Here is a 26700-nt window from a genome sequence, read left to right as displayed (position 1 = left end):
TGTCAACCTGCAGGAACAGGGACTGAAAAATGGCTGTTTTGTATGAAGAGAAACTTAATGTTTGTACAAACCACAGATAAATTAATCAGTAGCATTTTTGGTAGCAAGATGGCAGCTGAAGAAGACCGACTCTAAATTCTGTTCAAGGTGAGCTTCTTTCCCCAAATCATTATAGTGCTAGCCAAATAATAGAAAATAGAAGATATGGTAGCATACAGTTTTGGTGTGATGTGGAGTTAGATAAGAAAATACAAATGCCATTCTATCGCAGTTTTCATGTCCAACTTCTCCTGAAACTTTATACTACTTTAATCGTTATGATAAGAAACTGCCAAAAGTGTCAGGGGTGACTAGAACAAAAATGTTAGTTCGCTAGTTCTTTGCTTATCTAGGGTCAATGTAGTTTTTCTTGTAACCAGGAAAGTGAGGGTACACATGACCTTGAGAGAGCATGCCAATATGAACCCAATCCTCCTCAACATGCAGAACGGAATCCACTAATGACAACTGTTGTAGTCATTCACTACACAACACACACATACACAAGAGAAAATGGTTCGATAGCATTAAAAATAGTTTATTTTGACCTTAACAAACACATGAGCCTCTGACCATTATGCAAGGCACCACAAATTAAATTAAAAACTTATATTAGAATATATTTGTCTGACATGATTTAAGACAGAAAGTGGATTTTAAAAGCAAATGGGCACCAACTATTGGGATGGGGAGGGGTTTAGGGCCAGTACCAGCAATAGGGTGCATGAATTTTTCTATAGTGTTTATTGAAACGGGCAGTAATCAGCATGAGTGCATCATATGAACAGTTATTCAAAATAATTAGCACATCCAGGAGCGGGACTGTGTCTCAGTTTCTCTGTCTATATTATCAAATGCCAAAAGCACTTCCTTAAAGTGCAAAAACTTTCCCCTAGCAGTCTTGGTACCAGTAACAGAATATGATTACTAAACATCTCCAATGTGGTTTTCATTACAAAAAACATGTTTCACATAAAAGCTTCATAATACAATCCAGAGACAAAATTTGTGCATGTTTAAAATTTGAATCCTGGCTGGCTATTTCTGATATTTTTTTCACTTCTTCCAGTGTTTTTCATTTTTATAAATATGCACGCAGCTTCCTACTAATTTAAACATGCTCGGAACCTTTTGCTCTGAGAACCATGATTGCCTTTCAGCAGCCTCTCTGGGACCATCATCTCAGTCTAAGAAGGGGAGCCTTAATCTCTATTCTCCTTCCTTGAATCATGTTAGGGTCAACCAATCTGAGCATATGTCAGATTTGAACCAAGGTTTGTAGGCAGAGGTCCAGAGAATAATTAGGAATAATTCCACTATGATCTGGTTGACAAAAAACACAAAAATGAATGAACTGGCTATATAGAAAGCCTCGACCTGAATTCAAACAGGAGACGGACATGAAAGGAATGAAGCCTTGCTTCAGTCCAAGATGGGGCATTCTTACTGCGGTACCAACCACCAAACAAGCAATATCCTCGGGCCAGTCACCCTATGGGCCTCCACTGAGCCCTTCTGAGGTAGATGTTGGTGGCTTGAAGAGAGGTAGGTAAAGTCCAAATTTGTTTTCAATTCCTGCAAACGTTGCAACTGCTAGCTTATAGCCCCCAACGTGATCAGGATTAGGAGCAGGCAGTGTGATCCTAGATTTAGGAACTGGCTCGGATCCCATGGGTTTTCTGAAAGAAGCGTAAACAGAGTAAAAAAATCTGAGTTTTTTTGTTTATTTTTTAATTCGGTAAACATGTTGCATGCAACATAAAGGAGCTGTTGAATTCTTGTCAGCTGTATGTTCCCCTTTGTATGTGAGTCTTTGTGTGTGTGTGTGTGGTGCTGGGGATTGAACCCAGAGCCTTGTGTATTCGAGGCAAGCACTCTACTGACTAAATTATATCCCCAGCCCTTCTATGTTCCCCTTTGGAATGACCTTGTCAATGTTTCTTAAATCCTTCTCTGTTTTAACATAGGGTCTGATGCACTTTTGTCAATAACAACTGAGGATTTGATGTAGCCACAAATTTAGCATGATACTTACACTCCTCCAAAATCAATGTAGAACCATCGCTGGAGCAATTCATAAGTCAGCAAAGTGACACCAAACTGGGGTGAGGATCGAAATACACGAGCTTTAAAAAAAAAAAAAAAAAAAAAAAAAAAAACAGGGACAGAACAGATATCATTAGATTTTTAAAAAATTTACCTGATACCAAAGGGTTAGTTAAGAACCAATTACTTCCGTACCACCAGCTCCTTTCCACAAAGCTTTTGGGCCTTCTTCCCGCAGGATCTTTCTGAAGCAGTCTATCACTCCGCTGTAAGTGGTTTGGCCAGCCCGGGCGGCCACCTGTAATCTAGTCTTGATAACATCAGCAGGGGTCACTAAAGATGCCGCAGGCATACCTGTAGGAGACACGCAACACCATCTCAGTCTGGTCACATTCTCACTATATAAAAATAACTGTGCTTTGAACTGCTGGCCGTGAAAAGAAAGTTAAGAGGCTGAGGCAATAAAATGCCCGTTTCAATGTCCTCTCTGGGCAGCACAGCCGGCCTGTGCACCTGCCTCCCCCTGCTCCCCTCCCCCAGCCTGCTTTTGTTATGTTCTTATTCTTAAATATTTAATAATACCAAGGAATCACCCGTCAGTAACACACTTAAGTGGCCTAGAATGAATGGAAGTGATTCCTAAAGTATTTTTGCTTTCCTGTTGAAATCTGAACCTCACAAAGTTATTAGGGCTGATTTTTCAGAGGTGGGGTTTTTCTGTATTTACCTAGCTTTCTGGCAGCCAGCTGTCACAGCAGGCTCCTTCTCTCACACATCCAGTGGCCCTACCTTCCAAACCCCAACCTCTCCCTTATACCAGAAAAAGACTTTGCTGATAGCTAAACAAACACCATGTGTGTGTATGTGGGTAGGGGAAGGGGTGGGGGAGACTCCACAGATAACCCCATAGGATTCCTTTTTGCAAAGACTGACATCTCCAGAAAAATATTTGACAGAAGGCTTAAAATTTATACTGGCGAATCATCAATGAAAAAGGAACAACAACAACAAAAATCCCTCCCAAAATTACCAATGGGAAATTTTTCTACAGTCATTTTATCCAAAATGGGGCAGCCCATGTTTAGATTTTTTAAAAGCGAGACTGTGCTCAGAAGACACTGTCTCTTATGGTTTTATTACTTTTCCATTATGAACCTATTCCAAACCAAATTGGTCAAATGCAGATGCATAAATCTCCTTTGCTTTTTTTAAGGCTTAATAATTCTGTAAGAATTTCTGTCCAAACCAACATGGTCTGGCTCATAACTATATCTCATCCTTCTAACAGACAGTTTTAAAATTATAGCTTGAGTGTGAAAGTGTATGTATGTGTGTGTATGTGCGTGCGTCTAGGTAAATCTGCATGCTCCACGTTTGCTTTCATGTTACAACAGCAGTCTTCCCCTTCCACCTCCACTCAGCTCCTCCCATGTTAATCTTGGGTAACAGTTGTTACAAAACACACCACAATTTTACATGTGAAAAGCTCACTTTATATCCAATGCTTCACAGAGTAAGTCACACTGAGTTTCCTATTAGCTTGGAGGAATTATTTTAACTTCGAGCCAGGAATTTATCCTCCAGCATAATGGAAGGAAACATGAAAAATGCTTAGAAACCCACTGTGTTCACACTACTGATTCTGCTTTACTTCCTGGTTTAGAAAGAGTTTAGCAGGCAGTCAGCTTTAGACATGCAATCAAATCCTTCGTACAGCGGTGGGCATGCATGTCCGAGTGTTGCTATGAAATGCTTATGAGCAGTGAAATGGGTAAGAAGTTCCCGGTCTGCTACTTCTCATAAACAGTTCCTTGTCATGAAAAGAGAAGTATGGGGGAGGGGGAAACAGGGAGAAAAGACACTGATTACTAGAATAAAAATGCCCAAAGAAATGTCTAGGCTACTTAGCAAGCTTGTCTGACAGAATTTGATGCTTCAGGGATACTGGAAATGTGGTAACCCGAGAGGAGATTAGGGGACAGGGCGACATCTTCCAGGATCCTCAACAGAGAGGACATTGGCAGCCTGTCTGATTCTTCAACGATGAGACAAATGTGCAACCCAGATGGCCAACCATCACCTTTGGGACAGGAAAAATGTTGGTGCTCCTCAGCTAAGAGTGTTTAAGGGGGCCAGCAATCGAAGAGTGGAAGAAAATGTGTCTGGAAAGTACAGTTTTGGGGCCTGGGTCAACTTTAATTTTCATAGATATCCCATTAATATTTTTTAAAAATGTGTTTATGGTTTAAAGATTAATATGTGTTTATTTTAGGTCAAGGATAAGAGTTTTCCAAATCTCCTTTCCATCCTTATCTATATTATCTACCTGCTACGTCTGGTTCTGAGGTGTGTGATTGATGAAGTTCCTTTTTAGGAACAAGAAAGCATGTTCTCCTTAGTCTTTTAAGCCGAGATCTGATATGCTGATAATACACAGAGGTTGATGATGGTATCTCTGTAGTGGATTTTATCCTTTTATGTATAAAATGTCTTTATGCTTCTGAATGCTATTTTAACCCCCAAATTCTATATAGTCTGACGTTAATATTCCTATGCTTGCTTACTTTTGGCAATTGCCTGGAACATATTTTTCAATCCAATCTCTTTCAATCTTTCCATGTCATTGTTCTCTGAGTTTCAGATGACTAGATGCTCTTTCAAAACTCATCTGAAAATGCTGTTTTTTCCCCCTAGGGGCACTGAATCCATTCCCATCTATTGTGGCAATTGGACTCATTTCTGATATCCTATATTATGCTTTCTATTTTCTCTGCTTCTAGTTACTTACCTTTTGATTTCTCACCTTTCCTGAGTAAATTTATTTAAGTAGTCCATGCATCTATCACACACATGTCCATCGCAAGGTGTACCAACCCTCAGTGTTTGCATCCTGCTCCAGCAAGGTGAGGATTCAGTTCTTTCACTCCTGTCCCTTTACTTCATCTGTCTCCCAACAACCCTTCTTGTATAATAAACACACATACCAAAGTCTGCACTAATTTAGGCCTGTGGCAGACTTAACTTCTGTTTGTTCCGTCTCAAATACGCCACATTGTCCTCCTCCTCAAAATCACTCTGCATCTGGCTGCAGAGAAGGTCTGTGAGGGGTAACCTTGGAGTGACTGCATGTACAAAGACTAAGCACCTGGGAACATAATCACAGTGTAAGACCCTCCATGGCTTTTTTTTTTTTTTTTGGTACCAACGATTGAACCCAGGATTGCTTAACCACTGAGCCATATCCCCAGCCCTTTTTATGTTTTTTATTTTGAGACAGGGTCTAAGTTGCTGAGGCTGGCTTTGAATTTGTGGTCCTGTCCTCCTGCCTCAGCCTCCTGAGCCTCTGGGATCACAGGCATGAGCCACTACACCTGGCTCTCTTTGGCATTTGGAAGGTGTTCAGTTGTGCAGATGTGAGAAGTCCATCTTCTGTTATTAATTTCTGTTTTCTGTCCTCCTCTCCTTATTTCTTCTCCCAAGGGAACTCTCATTAAGTAGTTGTTAGATCTTCTGGATTAATTCTACAGGTCTCTTAAATTTTCTCTTATTTCCCATCTTTCTATTTTTGTTTCGCATTCTAGAGTTCTTCCCATGTCTTTATTTTCCAGGTGTCTAGCTTGGTCTTTGATCACGGCCATTCACTTTATCATTCAGAATGATCTCTTGATTTTTAATTTTGACGATCCTTTCATTAATTTTCAAGAAAGCTTCCTTAATGATTATTCCCTTCAAATCCCTCTGAGGACCCTAATTATAGTTCTTAAAAGTTCTCTTCTGTTCCTTGAACTGCCTGTTTTCTCTGTAATTCTTCAGTTCACTTGCATGTTGCTCCTTCCTGAAGACCCTTGGCTGTTCACTGATATTCAAGTTCAAAGGCTATGCTGATTAGTACTTTATACTAAGTCATTGGTTATCATCTACCATGCTCTGGGCTGGCTTCGCCCATAGGGGCTCTCTCCTGAATGAAAGCATCTTCTCTGTGCAAGGTGCCTTAGCAAGCTGGTAGGACAGAAACGTTTCAAACCACCGAAATGTGGAGGCTTCTCTCTAATGGTAGAATTTATTTTCTACTTCTATGGGAAAGAGCTGCCATTAATTTATGTTTTTCTGCAACACTGCTCTGGAATTACCTATGTCTTGCCCTACTTTCTTTCAGTTCCTACACAGGCCCCTTTTTTTTATAACGCAGTTCTAAGTTTCTAACCTGCAGACAAGTGTTGCCTGAAGCTCTCGATGACAAGGGGAGAATGGCCATGCCAGGCCATCCTGCCACACAGCAGCTCTCTAACTCGTGGTGTAATTTACCTTGCACCTGCACCTCCACCCTATGCATTCTTTTTGTTTTGTTTTTTTTCCTTGGTACTGGGGATTGAACCCAGGGCTTCTGAGCATGAGGCAAGTGCTCTGTCACTGAGTGCATCCCCAGCTCCACTCCAAGCATTCCCATATTCATTCAGAGGTGAAAATGCTCCCTTTTAGCCCTTACATTGTAAGTAGTTTTTCCTGCCAGGGTTTTGGACTGTGGCATCATTCAGTCTAGCTTCAGAGTCTGAATATGGTTAATTTTCTAGGTCCAATAAGGAAAGTATTAAAAGTGTATTTTATGGCATTTTAAGGTATTTCAGGAGAGAAAAATACATGATCCAATATCTCCTTTACCTTTCATTTTTAAGGATCTAAGAATTGTATTTAAATGATCTTAAGTTTTATGTCCACATAATTAACACATTTGTGCCAACAGTACTTCTCTCCCAACTGATGTTTCCTTATTTCCACCTTACGAAATCGACTGTTCTGCTTTCACCCACTGGAAGCCAACCAAGTAAGTGATTCTGAGATGGTGATGGACAGTGACATCAGTGATCCATACCCAAAATGGAGAGGCTGACCAAAAGGGGATCTTTTTTTTTTTTTTTTTTAGGTAACACAAATTTTTTAAAATTTATCTGTATACATGAGGATTTATTTAATATAATCAAAAGGAATAATTGTTAAAGTAAATTTGGGCCCCAGAAGCCTCCCTAGAGTCTTCAGTAAGAAAGGGCAACCTAACCCAGTGTGTAAATAAACTGAAAACCTAATTTAGAAACACACACACACACACACACACACACACACACACACACAGAGAGCTTAGTCTCAGTCAATCAAGGCAGCCAAACAGGTAATTAGCTATCTCTGTATCTCAGTAACATTTTCTGTACATCATTTCCCTGTTCCTCTCTACAAATGTTCTTCAGCCAAGTGGCAGGGAGCCGTGGAGTTACTCTGAACCTATTCTTGTTCTGAGGGCTAACCAAATTTTTTTTATCAATTAAACTCTGTTAAATTTTACATGTCTAAAATTTTTCTTTTAACATCCTTTTAGTATTTTGGGGAAAGCACCATGAACACATTCATTTAAACACAGATCCTCCTTAATTATAAGAGGACTGTTAGAAATACACACACACATCCGTTCTGTGTAAGCCATCAAATTTAATGTAGTTCGTATAAAAAAGAGTCAAGAGCCACTTCTGTTTTGTTATAAAAACGTTAGTGGTCATCAACTATTCACTGTAGTTGTCTGAAGCTCCACAGAAATAGAAGGACTTTTATATTTTAAGATAAGTTTTCCCCTTAAAGACAGCAAACATCACTCCTGCCCTGGGAAGTCTTCCCGGGCTCTCTGCATTCTCTTCATGTCCTTGCCTAGGAACATCTTACTGATCTCCACAAAGGGAACCTGAGGGCCTGAAGCCAGGGTGGGTGTGGTGTGCCTCTGCACTTGCTGCTGTCCTCAGCACCGCAGCGCTGGGCCCGCTACTGAATGTATCTCGGCTCTCTGGGCCAGCCAACCAGCCGGGCTCTGCACAGCAGCTGGCTACCCTGCTTCCTCTATGGCGTCAGCCTACCCATTACCACTGGACACAGTTTTTTTTGTAATATGTTCATCTTAACAACAAAATGCACTGCTAATCTGTCATACTAATTCTAATATTTTTAGGCAGTTTGGATTTTCAGGTAAACCATTTTAAATAATGTTAGCTTCATTTCTTCTTTTCTAAATTTATGCCTCTGACTTCTTATTTTCCATATTGGAACCTCCAAAAGAAGGGTGAATAACAAGGGTGCAAATGACATCTGTCTTATCCCTAACTTTAATGAGATGGTAGTTATGGCATTTGCCATTGGCTTCTGATATCCTATGAAGAAAACTGTTTAATCCTTATTGATTTTAATAGATTTGTAGACTACATAAGGCTGTCAAATTTGTAACTAATCCATTCTTTGAGCATAAAACCAATATGATATATAATGTATCTCATGTTTTCTCATCATACAAGGAAGGGGAAGATTAAGAGGGAGATGGGCAACAATATGAAAGTAAAAGTTCTGTAGTAAGTGTACAAAATGGCCCTTGATGACCTTTGCCTCTTGGCATTCACACTCCTGTTTTAAGTGATATTTCAATAAAATTGCTATTATTGAACACATTTGAATATTTATTATATGCTACGAAATATCTTGGTGAAATATTTAATTCATTTAATTGTCAATAATGTAATGCTGGAACTATTCTTATCCTTTAAAATAGAGAAAAAGCCGAGAAGGGTTAAATAACTTGTGCTGGTTACTTTGTTCTAAGTGGGGAAACTGGAGTTTGAACTTGGGTAGCCTCACTGCACAGCACACACCATTTTGCTGTGACAGTCAACAATGTTTAAGGTACTAGATTAAATGAAAATCACATTTATAGTGTGATTAGAACTCTGTTAAAAATCACTAAAGGGAAGGAAAAGCAGCAAAAATATTAAATAGCAATTACAGTAGAACAATGGATATTTTCTAATTTACCCTTTTTTGTACTTTCCAAATATTTTACAACAAGCAATATTTTCATAATTATGAAAATATAAACAGAAGGAAGGAAACAAATCTAAGAGAGAGAAAAAAATCCAGTAGTTAATTTCTATAGCACAGGTAGCACGGATTACCTATTAAACTTCTACCCATAGATGAAACTGTTTCCTTTTCCTATTCACAATAAGAGTTAAATACAGTACTTTTATAGTTTAAGGAAAATAAGGCTTAGGAAAGGGTTGTACACCTTGATCTAAACTCTACTGCTTATCTTTAATTGCACATCTGCTACTAGGATTGATTTACATATGCTATATGCCGGGCACTATGCTAAGTCCCTCACGTAGATGCTGCCATCTTAGACACACCACCACACTCATAATAAGTACAAGTATGGTCCTCATTTACAGCTGAGGAAACCAAGGATTAGGGGAAATTAACTTGCCATAGTCATACATTAATAAGTTGTACTTAGTTATCCTCAATAGGTCCTATCTTGTTCAAGTAATTAATTTTAAATAAATTGTACTATATTCATTTTCAATTTTTTTTTCATTTATACGTAGGACATAGTGAATCAATGGCTAGGTTGGAAGTAAACCTGGGAATTCTACATTCCAGACTTGAAATTATGCTTCCTTGATGTCATGGTGGTCTTGTTGCTACTCTGAAGAACTAGGGTCCTTAAGCCATCAGGAAAGAACCAGTGTCAAAGCCTTTGAAAAAGCAGAGATTTAAGAATGAAGGAGGCTTTACATGGCTTTCGGCCCCCCCAGGGGTTCCTATAGGCAGCAGAGGGGAGACCCAAAACAGGAAACATCTCAAAGTTGGGAATTGTTCTCTAGCTGTCTTTGGAAATAGCTCTACTCACCTATCTGATGAGACCAACCCCCACACCAAAAATATTTCAAGTCAGAAATTCCATGACTGCCTTAGGATTTATTAACTCATTAAATGTTTGTTACCACCTGGAGAGCTTATCCAGATTGTTCCAGCCTTTAGGGTCTCAAGACAAGGAGGCTTATAAAAGCACAAACTGATCCCTGCTGTGCCTATATTCAATATCTATACTTTTCTGTTGGTATTTTCACCATAGCATGGAGAAAAAGAAGATAGTTAATTCTGTGATTCAATTAACACAATCCCACTCCTTTAACTTTACAGGGTGTGGGGGACCCTGCTACTAATCAGTTCGGATTGTTATGGTTCTTATTATGCTTCTTTTATCTAAATGATATCTAAATGATAATAACTATTGCTTCAATTTTGGACAAGCTTGTATACAATATTTTGGTTAGACATCTTTAGGGCACAAATTTTCAAGTTTTTAAAAACTTCTGACTGAAACATTACCATTCGTTTGGGTTAAAGTGAAATTATGAGGGCTAGGGTTATAGCTTAGCGGTAGAGCGCTTGCCTAGCATGTGCAAGGCCCTGGGTTCCATCCTCAGCACCACATAAAAATAAGTAAATAAAATAAAGGCATTGTGTCCAACTCCACCTAAAAAATAAATATTAAAAAAAGTGAAATTATGAAATAATATGTAACTTGAATTGGAATCCAATAAGACCATAGAATGAATCAATATTTAAGGAGCCCTTTCCAGAATTATTAAGTTTACCTGACAATCTAATCTCCCAGAATGAAGATTACTTTCTCACCCTCTCTTTTCAGTCCGTATTCAAAACAATCTGTTATGTACCCTGTCAAGAACTATCAGCAAAATATTCCAGTGTTGTAGCACACGGTGGGGGTGGGGGCTAAAGCCTGGGGATGGGGGATGGGGAAACAAAAGAACTTCATGGAGGACACTCACCAGCTATAGCACCAGCTAAGAGCAGGCTCCCAGGGCTAACCTGCCCATCTTCATTTGCCAAAGAAGCCTTCACATGAGCATAACACGGGAAGTAGATGGCCGAGAAAGGAATGTCCCGCAGAAAGCAGGCTTTGGCACCCTGTTCGTTTGCAAAGGAAAAAAACCCACATGAAACACATATCCCATTGAGAAGATTGGGCTTCTTTGGAACTCACCTCAGAACAAAATATTCCCAGAGAAGACCAAATTTGTACTCACAAGTTGAAAGGGGAACAGTAAAAAATCATCCAAATTCTTCAAGTAACAAGTCTGAATCTTGTATTTAAAAATAAAACTAGTTTTGTTGTATGGTGTGAGGCAGTGGGAGGGGAGTTCTCATTTACTCTAATGCTAAGATTTCTATTTAAGCATTTTTGGAATTCTGCCTGTTAAGTCCCCCACTGGTGGTAAGTCATTGCCATTTCATGGAAGATCTGTTTGCTGGTCTCAACAGAAGATGGGAGGCAATACTCAAGATACTTTTTTTGCTTACACACAGCAAGTAGACAAATTATACAGGTGGAGGGGCAAGGGGTCCAATTTTTGTATTATTTGAGAATCTGACAAAAGTATTGGACGCTTTCCCAGAAAAAAAAAAAATTGCATGTACACAAAAAAGTTATGTATCTTTTCTGGGAATTCATGGATCCCCTAATTCATTCACATACTTACCCACCATTCAGGGTTTATGAAATGTTGATAAATACCTGCCTATAGGCCTTAAAATATTTACTGTAATTATGACACACATAAAAGCGGTGGTAAAATAATTAGCTTCTACAGCAAGGTCTTCAATAAATAATTTCTGGTGCCAAAATCATGCCATGCAGAGGCCCTGAAAACTGATGAGTGCCCTGAAATATGATATAATAATATAATGAAAACCACAATACATATATTGCATTTGGGGTGGGCTGCACAGGAAGGAAATCACCCCTTTTCAACACTTAATGATTTAATACCATTTCTTTCACAGATTTCTAATACCTAAAAATTTCCAACAACTATAAAGATTCCCAAAAGAAAATAACGAATCCATCCAGATTCAACAGTTCTAGCCATGTCCAGCGACATTAACTGAGGTCTAGTAATGCCAGATCTTGGGTATTTCTCCCTGATGCTGCTCCAATCTGTCAAAGTTCTTTAACACCCACACATCTGTTATTGTAGCTTTTTTTTTTTTTTCCCTGACATCTACATTTCATTCCTAACTCAAACTGAGATTTTGGATTATAAAACCCTTAGTCTTTTTCATATAAACTAGTAACCCATTTCTACTGCAACTTAGTTGTCATACAGAAGTGAAGTAACACAAGTAGGACTTTGTATTTAATCCCATTAAATTTAATACCCATTTGGCTCATCCTTGCAAACAGAACAAATGCTTGGAATCTGGATTCTGTCATGTTGGCTGTTCCTCAGTCAACTCACCCATGGATGCCTGAAGCATGTCTCAAGCCTATGTTCACTCTACAAATGGGTATTCAAAACAGGACCAGTCAATCTCACAATCAGCCTATGCTTCTGTATCGTGTGCACTCCCGAACTGTTCAGTGTCTAACTGAAATTAAGAACCATGACATCCTGCACACACAAGCTGCTCATTTTATATATGTGCAAACTGATGCCAGGATAATCCATCAATTGTGCTTTTATTGAAGGATGTACCCTGGGCTTGTTCAGGGTATATCTTGGAGTTATCTCTGGAGACAGGTCCAAAACTCAGGTCTCTAAGGGTTTTCCCCATCTCTCTCAGCTTTCTCAAGGCAAAAAAGTAAATTATAATATCAATATTCATATGTAGCATCCAAAATCTTTGCCTTATGATTAGTTTTTTGAAATCATATTTTAGGCAGTTAGTCTGTAAGGGTACTCGACCACCCTTTAATTTCTTATCTTTTCTACCTTTTCCCTTCTTGACTTCGTGTTTTTCTGTAAGTTCTGCCAGCTCTTTTGTTCACATTTCAAGGCCAGATTTCAATCTGTGCTCTCCTCATATCACTGCTGGTAATATTTTCTAATACTTCTTTTTCCCCCTCCTGATTATAAAACAGTAAGTGTTTATCATGGAAAATTCAGAGAAGCATTAAAAATTTAATTGCTCCTAATTTTCACCAGCCAGAGATAACTACTGCGAGTACTGTAAATGTTCTGCAGCCTTCTGTGAGCAGAAATATTACCAACCATTCCAGAGCTGAGATCATGGTGGAGTGGCTCTGGACTATGCCTTCACTTCTCCTTAGATTCAGTGTATGATTTGTGTTTTTGCCAGGCATGATCTAATATTTCCTTCATTCTTTAGTCATGTTGCCTATATTCCCCTTACCCCACCCCCACTTCTTCTTGTTTCCAAAACTCTACGCCATCCTTGGTATTGGGCTATCCTGTGGATCAGGATGAATATTCTCACCCTTGTCAAAGCTTTATAATGACTTCCTTCACTTGCCCAGTTTCCTCTCCCTGGTAATCCTGATGCCTGTCAGGTAAAACTATCAATGCCCCATTCACATGATCAGTCAAGGTACATCTATCACTGAATCTTCTTTTATGATTGCTAAGATGGGAGTTCCAACGTCTTAAATACAACTTCTTCATTCACTTAAACCCTACATACCACATTTCCACTGATGAATTTTTAAGTACAACATAGACAGGGATGGATTCCACATGGTTCTACACTATCTACACCTTCTTATTACTGTTCTGAGTTTTCTTCACATCCTTTATCTGCCTCTATCAGTGTTGCCCATTTCAGACTGTAAGTAACCAGAGGCCAGGAACTATAATCTGATTTAATTTATAACGGCCTTTGAAAAATCTATGTTAGTTGGGGCCTAACACGTGTTCTTGAAGATACTCATTTTGTTTTGCCAATTCCCATAGGGGGGAAAAATCACAACTAAAAAAGACATGGGAGGCTTTCAGATATGTTGTCAGATTTCCAGAAGGACAATAATTCATGCTGGAAAAAATATATTAGAAAACAAACGAAGTTTTTAGTTGAGCAAAGATATATTATTTGTTGGGAATACTACAAAACCTAGGAGAAAAGAGTCATTTTGTACCAGAATGCTAAAGTTGGAAGGAGGGCACCGGGAAGTCAGATTAATTTGTCTTATGCTATGTGACTTCAATATGAGCAAAAAGACACAGGTAGGAAGACAGAACCTGAAATCGGAAACATCCCTAAGACACAAGAAGAGTAAAGGCACATGAAAGAAGCAGCTGGGTGCCTCAAGAAGGGACCCCAGAAGCAGACCCTCTCCCTCCTTTCCTGAAATCATGATAGTAAGTCATGCATCCCTGGGAGAAATGCCTGGGAAGAGGTATGATGAAATTCAAGAGATGTTGGACAATAACACTGGATGGCAGAGAGGAAAAATGGCTTGGCCAAAATTAAACATACAAACAAATGAAAAGGAACAAACCGGGGGAAAGGAGAAACCTCACAGTGCAAGGCTGAAGGGAAAGTGGTAGAATATGTTGCATTTTTAACAGAGGAATCGGGCCGAGTAAATTATGCAAACCAAAGTGAATGTTAGGATATGTAAGAGGACTTAGGTTTCCAATTACCTGAAAAAAAGAAAAAGTCCAAGAAGACATGGAACTTGTGGGCAGCCACCATCCCTGCTCTACAGAGGGGATGTTCAAACTTAAAAATGCATCCACTGACATAGGGAGAAGACGTGGTAAGATCACACTCCTTCTACCTCCTATGCATGGCTGGGTAGCCATGTGATGAGTCCCAACAAACTTCTTGTCAAAAATATCAAAGGTGCTTGGTGAGGTAGTGCATACCTTTAATCCCAGCAGCTCAGGAGACTGAGGCAGGAGGATCATGAGTTCAAATCCAGTCTGATCAACTTAGTGAGAACCTATGCAACTTAGTGAGACCCTGACTCTAAATATAAAAAAGGGCTGGGGATGTGATAAACGCCCTTGGGCTCAATCCCCAGTGGTAAACATCAACAACAAAACACCAAAGGTCACCTTCTTCAGGGAAGGGGAGGGACTGGACTCATTAGTAATAAATGAGGCAATTACTGTGAAAATCTTCTATAAAGTACCCAGTGCACTGAGTATACATGTAAGGGACAAATGTGACTGGAGGGTTATCTCCCTGCCTCTCCTGGTACCTGTATTGTTTCCCAGCCCAGCACCTGCTCAGGTGTCTCCCTACACAGCAAATAACTACCCTGGTTGAGTCAGGAGGTGGCCTTCAATTCCCTTACACTCCAGGCATCAAAGCCCAGTTCCCAAAGAGAGCTAACTCTGCAAAAGGCTGGAGAAACAGGCACACTCATTAAATTTCCCTGGCCTCCTTTTCCTCACCGCTTCCTTCAGGTTGTAGGCACAAAGGCAGGTGCCAATTTACAAGGCCCCCTTAGGCAATCCCTGACCTGCTGCTCCCTGCACAAAGAAAAGAGAAGCAGGATATTAAAAAGGCTTTTAAAGTTCCAAGGGTGAAAAAGTTTCTCTCCCAGATTCCTTGATAAATCCTTCACTTTGTCGTGAACACCTATTCTCTAGTCCTACATCAAAACACAAACCCTTTTACTTGTATTCTACTTGCCCCACGCATAATTTTTACTAAGCAATCAGCCATTCTGAACAAGCAACTGGGCAATAGAGGAAAACAATCTCTGCCATCCCACAGCCTGCATCAAGAACACAGAAATAATTACTTTGGCCATTAAAAAATTAGTAAATTACAAAGTGTGTGCCATTTAAAATAAATCTCCAAATCTTTCTGCCCCATAGAAAAATCCTTACATTTTTTTGGCCTGGAGTCTATTTTCCTGATTCTCTGGGCATCTCTGCTCTTAAGATATTTTCTGGTTGGCCCTGACTTTCCTTTGTACACACAGTAAAATCATTTGAGGAAAATTACCAAATGCAAAATACAATCCTCTAATCTCTTACTAGCCACTAAAGTACTATCTCCAAAAAAAAAAAAAAAAGGAAATCATTGTTTTTTCTTCTTTTTAAATAAAAGGCCCACTATGACAGATAGGAACAACAAAAAGCATCTCTGGGTAGACCTATATATAAACAGTCTTGAACTCTGGCCCCTTCCGTTTTTGAATTGTTCTAATGCCCTCCACACTCATCATATCTGAGGTCTAGGAAGGTTCTTTAAAGGTACTCTAATTTCACTTAAAGTTCATTGTCCATAATCACCACAGGCCAACTAGACAGGCTTACAGATGCTGGCCAGGATACCATCATGGCAGAAGAACCATTTATTTTGCTTCTCCTGACTTTTTGATGTGGACACTGTGCTGAAAGCCTCAGGGAGCTTTAATCAATTCTTAAATTTCCTAGAACCATCCATTTGGGTTTACTCTGGCAGTTCTCTCTGATTTGAGATTGTCAAAAGATACAACATGTCAGGATTTCCCTGCACCCCCCACTCCTAGAGCTATCTCCAATTCTCAATGTCTTTTGTGCCTTTCTTCTTTTTCTTTCAAAGTTCTTCATTTTGGATGGTATCACACCTGCCCAATCAATCCGAAGTTGGGAAAAAAGCCAGTCCTGAAGGGTGGTGCTGATAAAAAAGTCGGGGCCAGGGCAGGTCTTTTTGCATGCTAATTCCTGCTTATTCTAGCTGTACCTGCAAACACAGCTCTAAACAGACTATTTCTAATACAGGGAAAAGTAATTACATTCACAAAGGCACCTCTGTGTTGGGCTGGGCACCAGGAGCCAGCAGGTCTGGGAGACAGAGGCTTAACAGAGACTCCAGCAGTGAATACACATTGTCTAGCATGGGGGAAAAATGCCAGACTGAGGGACCCTGCAGCATTCAAGACAACAGTGGTGCACCTTGTCTGAGAAGGTTATTTAATGCTTCTGGCACCTGTGTCAGAGCCACCCCTCTTTTCCTACCTTACAGGTTTAGAATTTATTTGGCATGTATAATTGTATATTTTGATCCTGGAGCTACAAACAATGGGCAGCATGTCATGTCTTGATCCCTTAGCATTCTCTGTGATTTCCCCTAAATGAGTTAACCCTTAGATATGCAGCCTGACAGCATGCCTTCTGCCCAGTCAAGAAATGGTTGACCTCAGGTGCCGGGGACTCGAACAGAGTGAGTTTCAGCATCTTGCTGAGAAACATCACTAGTGCCAAGACCTGTTATGTTATTGTCAGTGGTGTTGAAACCAAATAAACTGGTCAATAAATGAATATTTGATATCACTAAACATCAAAATGACACCCATTTGAATACAAAATGCAGTTTACTATTTGGTTTTTAGTTCATAGACTTTTAAAACTTTAGGTTCTCCTTAATTTCATTGTAATTCTAAAAAGATAATCTTGGCAACCCTGAGTTTTTTTTTTTTTTAAAGTAAATGCCACTGTCAGTCCCAGCTCTCTACCGTTCTGCTGTTGTATGTTGCTTTGTCATTGATGATGTTCATCACTTACATGGCCTGGAATTTTTTTACATGGACCTTTAGTCTCCAAGCTGCCAGTCTTGCCACCTTCACAAAGCCGATCTGTGACATGCATCCCACCTTTTCAATTTTTGTTACCTTTCCTTCCTCTTCCCCACTCACAGCATTACCTGCAAAGTCTATTTCTCGTCTAGGTGTTTACACTGAGAATGTTAATACGCCTGGTTAATGTATTACAGTCTTTGCTGTCTTCACTTTCCTCTTGTATAAACACATGTTCTTTAGACTACTTAAATTACAAGCAATCCCCATTTTATGATTATGAATTTTAATTCTACCTTAAAACATTAAGCATTTATAATTACCATGTATAAACATATACATACATATATAAATTAATTAAGGCAATGCTGTTTAGAGTAAACATTTATTACTTTCTTTGCTTTTCATTTCTGTTGCATTTCCACCTGTAATCAATTTTCTTCTACTTGAAGTACACTTTATAATTTCCTTTATTAAGGCTTTACTGGTGATGTGTTCTTCCAGTTTAAAAATGTTTTCATTTTTCTCTCTGTCCCTAAAATACATTTTTACAGGGTATAGAATTCTAGGTGGAAAAGTTTTTTCTTATAAACACTGAAGATACCATTCAACTGTCTCCTGGCTGTCATTATTACTAAATTAACTGTCAGTTCAACTGTTGCCCCCTTGGAAGCAAATCTGCCTTTCTCTCTGGCTACTTAATAGGTTCTTTTTAGTTTTGATGTTCAGCAATTTTAGTCTACTGTTTCTAGTTTGGATTACCTTTATCTCATAACTGCAATTTGTTGTATTTCTTGAGTCTGTGGATTAATGGCTGTTATAAGATCTGAAAAATCTTCAGCTATCATCTTTCCTTTCTTTCAAGTTTTGTTTTATACCGATTGGACCATCTCATACTTTTCTCTGTCTCAATTTCTATGTCTCTCAGAAATGCATACTGGATAATTTCACATATTCCAGTTCACTAATGCTCTCTTTGACTGTGTTCAATCTGTTGTCAAAGCCATCTGTTAAATTTTAATCATTATAAATATTTTCACTTTTTAATTTTTAAAAAAATTCACTTAATATTTCTGATAATTTAAAAATTTATAACCAGGAATGGTGGCTCATGCCTGAAATCCTGGCTATTTGCAAGTTTGAAGCAGGAGGATTGCAAGTCTGAGGCCAGCTTGGGCAACTTAACTAGACCCCATTTGAAAATAAAATTTAAAAAAGGTCTGAGAATATAGCTCAGTGGTAGAGCACTTGCATAGCAGGTGTGAGACCCTGGATTTGATCCTAGTATCTCCCAATCATTAAATCAAACAATGTTTCCCCATTGTTTTTGTTATTTCTTCTTAAAGGGCCTCACTGCCTGTATGACTTGAGATTTTCTAATGTGACTTGTTCACTTCCTTGTAACACAATCTATGAAAATTTTTAAGGCCTGAGTTGAATGTGGGTTTCTCTAGAGAAGATTCATGTTTGTTTTTGTCAGACACAAAGGAATACCGTAAGTTCAAGACTGTTTAGAAATAAATTACCAGCTTGACATTTTTCTGATCATCAAAGAAATAGAAATTCAGCCTATAAGCCCATGTGAGACCAGCTCAGGGTTTCTGATTCTTAGGAGAGGGTTTCCTCCCTAGTGCCTTTTCTCTTCCTCCACTGAGAAGTAAGGCAATTTTCTTTGCAACTTAGAGTAGAAGAGGCATTATTATTTTACCTGTCCACTGGGGGTACAGCTCTTTGTGGTCCATGTTATGGGGGATGATTTTCTTTAGGACCAGAGGTAGGGTTAAGATTAGTGATCCCAGAACAGACACATCAAGGAAACCCTCATTATCAGGGCTGTGCACACATAGGGCTGGCCCCTGGAAGTAAATATCCCCTTAAATTTTGTCACTGAAGTCCTTTGCTTGACTTACCTTAGTCTCCACCCTGTTCTTTTTAGATTTACTTCTTTAGGCAATACCTAGCTGTCCCACATAGCTTTAAAAATTCTGCTGTCATGTATAACTAATTAGAACAAATTAAAAAAGTCATTAGCATATGCCAGTTTACAATAAAAAAAAATTAATGCTCAACTTCAGGTGTTTGGCAAATGTCTTCAAGGCAAAAGTCAGCTTTATGGTTCTGCTGAATTCACCTCATTTTAGGCTTAAACATTCCTAATTTCTTTGCTATAATTTGAAAAGTCTTTTTAAAAATACATTGTAGAGGGGGCTGGAGTTGTGGCTTGGTGATGAAATGCTTGCCTAGTACATGAGAGACACTGGGTTGGATCCTTAGCACCACAAAAATAAATGAATAAATAAATAAAATGACGGTATTGTGTACAACTAAAAATAATTTTAAAAAACCCACCAAAACATTGTACAACATTTTAAGTTGTTTTTAACTGGATGATCATTTCTGATCTGCCAATGGCTGAAGACCCTATAGAGTTTAGGCCTTTTAGAGGAGATACTTAAGCTGTTTACTCGACACTGTCTCTAGACACATTTCCTTTAAAACATGGAATGATTATGTAGGTAGTGCCCCTTGCTATTTTTTTTTTTTTGTTTTTCCCCTTAATGTAGATCACCAAATTTGGGGGGTGGGAGCGCTTTTTCCCCAACCTCTCTTAGTATATCAGTGAGGCCATTTGTCTATAACATCAATGATTATGACTACTTAGCTAACTGAGATGGAGTTTTCTGGGCCTCACCACTCCATGCAACTCTCTGAAAGCTCTCTCCCTGAAGAGGATGACTTTTCAGAGAAGTACCCAACTTAAAAAAAATATTAAAAATGTATCATCTTAAATGTAGAACTACATCCGAATTCTGCTTCTCCATACCAAAAATAGTACATTTTAGGAGCAAGAATACAATACAGGATTTGTCATCAGAAACCTAGCCTCAGATCATCTCTCTGACATTAGGTAAAATTCTCAGAATCTCAGTGCCTCAATTTTCTCATCCATGAAATGCAAAATTTTTACACACTAAACTTAAATCCAATGATTAGAATAAGGTACCTAGTGTAATATCTGGCACAAGACCTCCAATAAAAGGTAATGATAATTACTATTATCAATGAAAAGTACATTGTCCTATTGGAGTGGAAAATGGAAGTTCATACCTGAATCACTCATTGTAGGGTTTGGCATTTATAAGGCTAAGATACAATCTTTTATTTAGTGAAAAACCCAATTCTACCAAATAAGTTTATAAGAGTTTACTAAGTTGATCAGACCCCAAAGGCCTCTTTAGTTACCATGACACATTTATCTGTTTCATTCTGTAGTCAATTAACATTTCTTAAGCCAGCCAGTTTTTAAATGCATACCTTGGTCACAACTGGAAACCAGAGAATATAAGGATGACTTAATGGAAACAGAAACATATCCATTACTTCTGGAAAATATATTCACAGCCACTATGAACAGTGAGTTAGTAGCATCATTTTATATAGTTTGACCGTGAAGGGCAGTATATTATAGTCTGAAAGTTAAGATAAAAGACCTGTCTTAAAACTAATCCTGTGGGCACTCAGCAAGAAACAACAAAATTAGGACAAAACAAATAATAGAAAAAAACCTGGCAAAAATGTTTGTCTCTGGAAAGATAGGTTACTGCTGCTTGGAGCTAGGGAACATATTATGTTATTGTTAGATATCCCTTTGTATCTGAATTTTCTGTCCTATTAAAATAAACTTTTAAAAAGAACTTTATGGCAGTAGAATTTTATGTTTATATTCTCTCATGCCCTCAATACTGATCACACAAAAGGCAATGATACTATATACATCTCTGAAACTCCAGTACCTACTGAAGTGCTAGCACACAGTGAATATTTGGTGAATGAGGAGCTGGGGATATAGCTCAGTTGGTAGAATTGTAGTAAAATACACATAACTTAAAATTTATTGTCTTCAGCATTTTTTTTTCTTTTTCTTTTTTGTGGTGATGGGGATTGAACCTAGGGCCTTATGCATGTGAGGCAAGCACTCCACCAACTGAGCTATATCCTCAGCCCTGTCTTAAGCATTTTTAAGTGTACAGTTCAATAGGGTTAAGTGCATTCACACTCCAGAACCTTTTCATATTGCAAAACTGAAATTATGTACCCATTGAACACTACCTCACATTATCCCCTCCCTCCGGGCCATGGCAACCACCATCCCACTTTCTGTCTCTGCAAATCTGACTACTCCAGATACCTCAAACAAGTGGAAGTATGTCATACTGTCCTTCTGTGACTGGTTTATTTCAATTGGCATAATGTCCTCAAGGTTCATCCATGTTGAAGCATGTGTCAGAATTTCCTCCCTTTTTCAGGATGAATACTATTCCTTTATATGTATTTGCCAGATTTTGTTTATCCACTCATCTGAGCATGGACACTTAGGCTCACTTGTCCTATGTTTTAAGAATCTCTTTCCCCTGGCTTCTTTAACACTTTCAATTCCTTTGGGAACTATTTTATAGAAACAATGTTTTTCAAGACATCTCCTTTTTATTTGCTATTCTGAAGTCCAAAGTTGAATGCCTAGCTTAGAGGAGATTGCTGACCACACAATATTAGAAATTAGGCCTGGGACAGAATTAGGTATTTTTGCAAGGATCTCTTAATTGGTATTGTATAATTAAAAATTAATAATAACTAGTACATCATACGCTCTATGTGCTTAAGCTCCACCTTGTGTTCTTTGTATATAATGTACTTTAATAAATCCCCATAATAACCTTATGATTATTACCTTGGCATTCCCCCACTGAAGCCAAATTATATTTTCTCAAACATAAAGCTGCTCAGGCCATCCATCTCTGCCTTCCACCTGGTTCATGTGTTCATTATTCAAGGCCATCTCCTTCAGAAAGTCTTCCTTGCCATATCTCTGTGAGTCAGTTCCACCTCCTTTATAGCCTGGGCATACTCCCTTGGACAGCTCTTCTCAACTGTATGCACATAATTTCTGTGGATCTGTGAACTTGGCTAAGTGCCACCACAAGATGGTGAAGTCTTTACAAACCACACTTACTAAATTATTTTTGTAGCCCTGGTCTAGGGCATCTAGGGCAAAGCTTGCTGGGTGGAGAAATGGGTGCCTTTGAAACTGGATACAGATAGCCCCCTATTCACTTTGACTTTCCCAACATCATGATCTTTTTGGTCATTATTCACCAATCCACTTTCTCTGCTCTAATATCCTCTAATAATGTGGAAACACCTGGCTTTTAGTTATATTATGGGCTCAATAGGTATTTATCAGGTATCTACTTAAGTGCCAGAAAAGTTACAAAACAGCAATGAAGAAAGGTTGCTGCTACAAATACACTCTAGATAAGGGAGACACAGACACACACAGAAGGACATTAGATGGTGATGCATACTGCTGGAGAACTGGAAAGGGGACCACGATAGTAAGTGGCCTGGCAGTCTTGCTGAGAAGGCATCTGTTGGGCTAAGGGTTCAGGGGAAGAGCCTTTGGGCAGACTGAAGAACAAAAGGGAGCAACATGAAATATCTGAAGAAAGCAAAGGAAGCCAGCAGAGCTAGCTCACAGGATGTTGACACAAAATAGAGGGTGAGGAGGAAAGGCCCCCAGGCAAGCAGTTGGAGATCTGCTCTAACTGCAAGAGAAAGTGCTGGAAGGTTTTCCACTGGGGAGCAGTTTCTGTAGAGCCCACTAGTTTTTCATTTCCTTCTGGTTTCTGCCCAGATACCTCATTCTAGAGGACTTCCCTGACCACCCTATTAAAATGCAGCCCGGCCTTCTTTGGCCCTTCTATATCCCCTTACCCTGCCTTTTAGGTCTAAGCACCACCTGATGTTATATATTTGTTTTCTTGATGGCAAACTTTTCCTATTCACCAAACTGTGAGCAGCCAGTTGGTTTTTCCCAGCCATCTTCCAGATATATCATTGCTTGCTTTTGCAAGATATGGACAATATCTTCAATATTCCCACATGGCTAGAACAGCACCAGGCACATAGTTAGCTCCCAATAAAAGTGGGCTGATGGATCTTGTTACTGTCTCTACGGTTTTGCCTTTTCCAGAATGTCATGTACTTGGACTCATGTAACATGTACCCTTTTCAGATCAGCTTCTTTCACTTAGTAATATGCGCTTAAAATTGTTTCCATGTGTTTTCACAGTTTGAGAGCTTGTTTCTTTTTAGCATCAAGTAATATTCCATTGTCTGCATGTCCCCAGTTTGTTTATCCATTCACTTAGTGAAAGACATCTTGGTTGCCTCTAGGTTTTGGCAATTGTGAATACAGTTGCTATAAATATTAAGAAAGTGTATTGTGTGAATTAATCTGACTTACATTTTAAATGGATCATTCTAGCTGCTGTAATAACAATGAATTTGGAGTCAAAGTCAGAATAAAGTCCAGATGAAGACAGAAGTATAAGTGGGAGAGTGAGAGCAGCCGTTAGGGTGGCAGTAAAACCAAAGCATGCCCCTTGATGTCAGACAACTAGTGTTCAACACATTCTCAAAGCAATAATTAAACAATTTCATTCTTCATGTGGGGCATATGCATATAAAAAGAAATTTATAAAAGCTGATAAACTGAGGAATTATTCGTATAAGTACTATGTGTTATCAGGATAAAATTAAACTGATGGAATTTGATTAGACCTATTAAAACTAAAAAATGTACATGCCCCTTTGACCTGATATCTTCCTTTGCTTTCTTCAGGAATTTATTCTTTGTACTCACTTATAAAAGAATACCAAAATACCAAATTATACTGTTGCATAGTGTGTATATATGTATAAGTAACAAATGCCACTATCATGTATAATTTTAATGCACTAATTTAAAAAAACAAAAAAATGATCAAAATAAAACACAGGGAAGTTCACCAGGCATTGCTTGTATTTCCACACTGGAAGAAACATAAGTATTCATTAAGAGGAAACCAGGAGGCTTGAGTTGTGGCTAGCATGTGCGAGGCCCTGGGTCTAATCCTTAGCACCGCCTATAAATAAATAAAATAAAGGTATTGTGTCCAACTACAACTAATATATATATATGAAATCAGTTTAAAAAAAAACTTACACCCAGCATGGGGGTGGTGGGAGAGAAAAAACTTTTAAATAATTGTATACCACTATCAAATAAAACAAGGAGAGAAAGAGTTTTAACATATATTGTGCCTAGAAGTACTCTATTTGTACTAAAACACCACAGGCTATATTGATATTGGTAAAATTTAAAATACAGAGAGAGAAAGAATGAAAGGGATGAGGAGACAATACTGATCCAAGTAGACAAATTTTTCCAAGGATTTATAAAAAATTTAAGCAGCAACTATTTGAAGAGAATGGAAAAGTAAAGGTTGGAGAGAGAATTTTACTTCCTTCCATATACCCTTCTCAATAGTCTGAGGTTTTAAAAATATCAACTTGTATTTTATTTGAAGATTTTAAAAACCAAACCTTTGAGAGAAGTAACAAAATAAACAAGAACACACAGACATATCATTGCTTGCTTTTGCAAGATATGGACAATAGCTTCAATATTCATTTAGACACAATGGATGAACTCAGGTACACACTGATGCAGGTAGTTGAGAAACACACTTGAAAACTGTCAGACACAGTGGGTGAAATGAATGCCTTTGATCAGAACACAACAGCCCATATTCCCAAGCAACTTTTAGTATAAGCCCGTGTTTTATTTGTGATTATGCAATTTGAAAACTGTTTTGAACAATGCTTGATGGATCCTAGCTCTCAGTGCTTTACTAAACAGTTTCCGAAAAGAGGCATGAACTCTTCTGGGCTTCCTAAGGAAGCATCTTTTGACCTATGATAGCTCTGCTGCCATTTAATGTTCAACAACAAATTTTATAAGTTGAGAGCTCCTATGGAATAGGTAACATTCAAAAGTAGATGAATGCAACTTTCTTTCCTATGAGAGAATCTGACTTATTTTATACTCCAGGGGATTATGCATAAAAGAAAATCTTTCTAGGAAAAGATAATTACATCCTCATATAGTTTTTTGTTGTTTTTCAATGCTGAGGATCAAACCCAGGGCCTTATACATGCTAGGTAAGTGCTCTTCTACCCAGCCCCAACCTCTTACATTCTTAAGAAATGTAGTATATGTTAAAGATTTTTTTTCTTAACTACATCACAATCAGGCAGCTCTTCCAAAGGCAATGATTTATTCTGACTTTACTTCAACCACCTATTTTCTGCATGCTATAACTACAGCTCTCTAAAAGTCACTATTTTAGAGGGGGGCTTTGTTTACATAGTTTCCTATATTGGCTCTAAACTATTTCTAATTTCAGGAATGTGAAATGTTTACCAAATCTACTCTTTTTCAGTTGCAAATGTATTTCTAAAGCAAGAATTCTAATTGCCATTTACTGGGAAGTTGCAGAATAGTTAGGTATTTTGCAAGTCAATTCAGGAGAAAAACAGAAAGCTTGCTTAAGTCCAATTCAGGTAAGGTTAAGCTCAGCAGGCCTAGACACACAGACAGAGCCAACCTCTCACTCCTCCTGTGCACACCATTGTAATGTTAACAGAGCAAACAAAAGACCCCAGGGGAAGAGAAGGCAGATTACCAGTCCCAACAAAAACTATGACAGTGGTCTCTTTTAAGACCCACAGGGAAGGACACAAACCAGGCTTAAAAGTATTAGTTCACTTCTTGCCATTTGCATTTTTCTTCCCAATCAAGGCAACAAATGGAGAAAGGCACTATTGCTAAAAAGAGCTACCTTGAAACAAAAACACGTTACATTCACGGCAATATTAAAGCTGTGATGCTCCCTAAATGGAGGGAGCTTAACCCACTGAAATGATTTCTGACCAGGAAAGGTGAGGAAAGGTAGGTAAAGTGGGGTGGGGCTGGCACCCATGTCACTAGGCAAGGGAGAGGCTGGAAGCCAGGATATCAAAAATGAGGATCAGCTAGAGTGGTAATGCAAGAGCCAGTTGACTGAAAGGAGCAGACACCACAGAGAGGTGCATGTCCACCTAAGGAAGACTCACAGGTCTCTCAGTTGATATGGATGGCCAGCATGAAGGTGGAGACTGCCAGGTCATTCTCTTGCAAAGAAACCAAGTTTCCAGCCCAAAGCACTAATGACTTCACTTGGTAATTATCAATATACCAAAAACCAGTGTATTGTGAAACACCGCCAAGCTCTGTGGAATGCCTCTGAACTAGATTAAATTACTAGACTAGTAATTAAACTAACTTTACATGGGAGAGTTCTCGTGCTCAAACTTGAGCAATCCTGCTCATTTCAGAAAAGCAATTTTAGCACAAAAGTAGAAACAAGCAACTTCTGAGCCTCTGTTTCAGCTCAAATACCAAGGCTGGCAGCCTCTGTTCACCCGACTGCAAAACCAGGATACCAACTACTTCCAAAGAGTGTTAAAGGAAATTAAGATTATGAAATAATGTGAAGATGAAAAGCACAAAGTCCCTGGCTCGTAACATCTGCAGGTGATGTAACAGG

General features: G+C 38.7%; 1 protein-coding gene across 1 annotated transcript in view; it reads right to left on the bottom strand.

Annotated features, from left to right (window-relative positions):
• Positions 1–590: 590 nt before the first annotated feature.
• The window catches only part of SLC25A13 (solute carrier family 25 member 13), a 188806-nt gene continuing 162696 nt past the window's right edge, over positions 591–26700 (bottom strand). The window contains 4 exon segments of the mRNA XM_081288022.1: positions 591–1718; positions 2075–2165; positions 2281–2439; positions 10746–10884. Of these exon segments, the coding sequence (XP_081144148.1) occupies positions 1532–1718; positions 2075–2165; positions 2281–2439; positions 10746–10884 (576 nt within the window). The 3' untranslated portion in view covers positions 591–1531.

This window comes from Spermophilus citellus (assembly GCF_964194105.1).
Source record: "Spermophilus citellus genome assembly, chromosome: 3".
Classification (NCBI taxonomy): Eukaryota; Metazoa; Chordata; class Mammalia; order Rodentia; family Sciuridae; genus Spermophilus; species Spermophilus citellus.
Note: the sequence above shows the minus strand (reverse complement) of the source record. Positions and strands in the feature narration are given on the sequence as shown.